This window comes from Otolemur garnettii, unplaced genomic scaffold (genome assembly GCF_000181295.1).
Source record: "Otolemur garnettii isolate 467f Iridium unplaced genomic scaffold, OtoGar3 scaffold00096, whole genome shotgun sequence".
Classification (NCBI taxonomy): Eukaryota; Metazoa; Chordata; class Mammalia; order Primates; family Galagidae; genus Otolemur; species Otolemur garnettii.
Genome location: NW_003852491.1, coordinates 6,303,153 through 6,305,965, shown reverse-complemented (window position 1 = coordinate 6,305,965; position 2,813 = coordinate 6,303,153). Strand labels below are relative to the sequence as shown.

The window sequence follows — 2,813 nt, the reverse complement described above, 5'->3', positions numbered from 1 at the left end:
GTTGTTTGGCGGGTCCAGGCTGGGGATTCGAACCTGCCACCTTAGGTGTACGTGGCTGGCGCCTTAGCCGGTTGAGCTATAGGCGCCGAGCCAACTTCCAGATCTTGAGCAAGGCTTGGGGTAAAGGAGACTTGAGTGAAGTTTTGGGCTCTCAGAATTCCAGTATCTCTAGTTTGCAATGGCCTCCCTGATGGGCCCAGAGCCTTTGGTGCATTCTCTATCCTCCAGCCTGACTCAGATTGGCTGAGGGGAGGGGCTGGGAAGTCCCTGTTGGAGTCCCAGAGCTACCGTTCCCTGTGAAATAGCGCCACCTTCTGGTAGTTGTGTGCCTGTGCGAGTGACCCGGGCTGAGTTTACACGTGGATCTGAGGTGTAAGCGCAGAGGGACATCATTTGGCCATGGTGGTGGAGGTGTAGGGGAAGGGAGGTGTGCAGGGTAGTCAAGATGCTGTTCAGAACGGACATGTGCATTGTTAGTTCTGTGAGCATCGTGGGTTAGTGAGAAGCATGTGTTGTGGGGGTGTCCTGTGTGAAGTGTGGCATAGGATGTATGTGTGAGTGTCAGAGGGTCATGAAGTTGGGGGCAAAGTGGAAGGTGTGAAGTATTGAAGAGGTGTTGGGTTGTGCTGGGATGTATATCATGCAAGAGTTGCAAATATTATAGACATGGGGAGGGTAAGTAGTCTCTGAGGTCCATGATACTATTTGTGGAAGTTGTTGGTGGGTGTGTTGGGGAAATATAATTAAAAAACAAAATCTCAGGCAGCTCCTGTGGCTCAAGGAGTAGGGCGCTGGCCCCATATGCTGGAGGGTGGTTGGTTCCAACCAAGCCCCAGCCAAAAACTGCAAGAAAAAAAAAATCTCGGCCAGGCACAGTGGTCTATCCTAGGACTCTGGGAGGCCCAGGTGGGTGGATTGCTTGAGCTCAGGAGTTTGAGAACTGCTTGAGTAACAGCAAGACCCTGTCTCTATTAAAAAATAGAAAAACTAGGGTCAGCGCCTGTGGCTCAAGTGGCTAAAGGCGCCAGCCACATACACCTAAGGTGGCAGGTTCAAATCCAGCCCAGGCCTGCCAAACAACAATGACGGCTACAACCAAAAAATAGCCGGGCGTTGTGGCTGGCGCCTGTGGTCCCAGCTACTTGGGAGGCTGAGGCAGGAGACTTGCTTGAGCCCAAGAGTTGGAGGTTGCTGTGAGCTGTGATGCCATAGTACTCTATCCAGGGAGACAAACAAAATCTCTGGCCAGGCTATGGTGGCTCATGATGGCAATCCCATCACTTTTGGAGGCCGAAGTTGGAGGATCACTTTAGCCCAGGAGTTCGAGGGCCTTTTCCTTCCTTCACTTCCTTTCCTTCCCTTCCTTCTCTTCCTTCATTCCTCCTTTCCTCCCTCCCTTTCCTTTCTTTCCTTCCTTCCCCCTTCCTCCCTCTTTCTTTCGTTTTTTTTTTTTTTGTAGAGACAGAGTCTCACTTTATCGCCCGTGGTAGAGTGCCGTGGCAGTCTCACACAGCTCACAACCACCTCCAACTCCTGGGCTTAGGCGATTCTCTTGCCTCAGCCTCCCGAGCAGCTGGGACTACAGGTATCCACTGCAACACCTGGCTATTTTTGTTGTTGTTGTTGCAGTTTGGCTGGGGCCAAGTGCCGCCCTAGTTTGTTTGTTTGTTTATTTATTTATTTATTGAGACAGAGTCTCATTTGCCCTGGGTAGAGTGCCATGGCGTCACACCTAACAGCAACCTCAAACTCTTGGGTTTAATCGATTCTTTTGCCTCAGCCTCCCTAGTGCCCTAGACTACAGGGTGCCTGCTGCAAACGCCTGGCTATTTTTTTTAGAAATGAGGTCTCATTCTGGCTCTGGCTCAGGCTGGTCTCGAACCTGTGAGCTCAGGCAATCCCTCTGCCTCAGTCTTCCAGAGTGCTAGGACTACAGGCATGAGCCACCGAATCACAGGCATCTTAAAGGGGTAAAATGCAAATCCCAGGAGTTCCAGGCTGCAGTGAGCTATGATCGGGCCACTACAGTCCAACCTGGGTGGCAGAGCGAAATCCTGTCTACCTCCCCCCGCAAAAAAAAACGTCTTTAAGCGTGTTATGGGGAGGTGTCCTTGTGGGTGCACGTCCTTGGGGTGTTCGTTGTGTTGACTTGGAATATGTTCCTAGGGTTCGTAGGTGTCTGGGGTGAGGACGGATAATCATGTGCAAGCTTGTGTGAGGCGTTTGAATGGAATTACTCATGCCCACCATGCGGCGAGGCGGACAACACCGGAGACACTTTTGAAGTCTCTGCCTCATTCCGCACTTTATAAAAGAATTCCCAGCCTGCTTTCCAGAGCCGTAGCGTTTAAGGACTACAATCCCCAGCATGCTCCGCTGCTCCACCACCCGGGAAGACGGGTCTCTTTAATGGGTGGGTTCCTGAGAGGCCAGTCAGAGGAGGGGAAGTCTGGCCAATGGGTGAGCCTCCCCGAATCCACGGCCGCGCGACAAATTGCTCTGAGGCGATTGGAATCTTTGGCGCCTTCCTTTCTGAGGTATATGCGTGATGGGCGGGTACGCTGACCAATGATAAGGTGGGAAGGCGGATCCAGAGCGTGTGGGCGGGAAGAGATGCTGACTAGCAGGCTACTCGTCCAATAAAAGGCGGCAGTCGCTGGAGAGGGCCGGGCAAGGCGAGTAGAGGCGGGTGTGTGCGGCCTCAGAGGTTGTGCCATGGCGGAGCCTGTGAGGAAACCTGGTCCGCAGTCCCGAGGCGGCGGCGTCAGCCGAGGAGTTCGGGGCGGCCGGGGCAGCCGGGGCGGCCGGGGCAG

The 2,813-nt window shown here is 53.5% G+C and overlaps 1 protein-coding gene across 1 annotated transcript in view; it reads left to right on the top strand.

The window, feature by feature from the left end:
- Positions 1 to 2,683: 2,683 nt before the first annotated feature.
- NFATC2IP (nuclear factor of activated T cells 2 interacting protein) overlaps positions 2,684 to 2,813 on the top strand; it is an 18,514-nt gene continuing 18,384 nt past the window's right edge. The window contains exon 1 of the mRNA XM_012808917.2: positions 2,684 to 2,809. Within this exon, the coding sequence (XP_012664371.2) occupies positions 2,716 to 2,809 (94 nt within the window). The 5' untranslated portion in view covers positions 2,684 to 2,715. The remainder of the gene's footprint in view (positions 2,810 to 2,813) is intronic.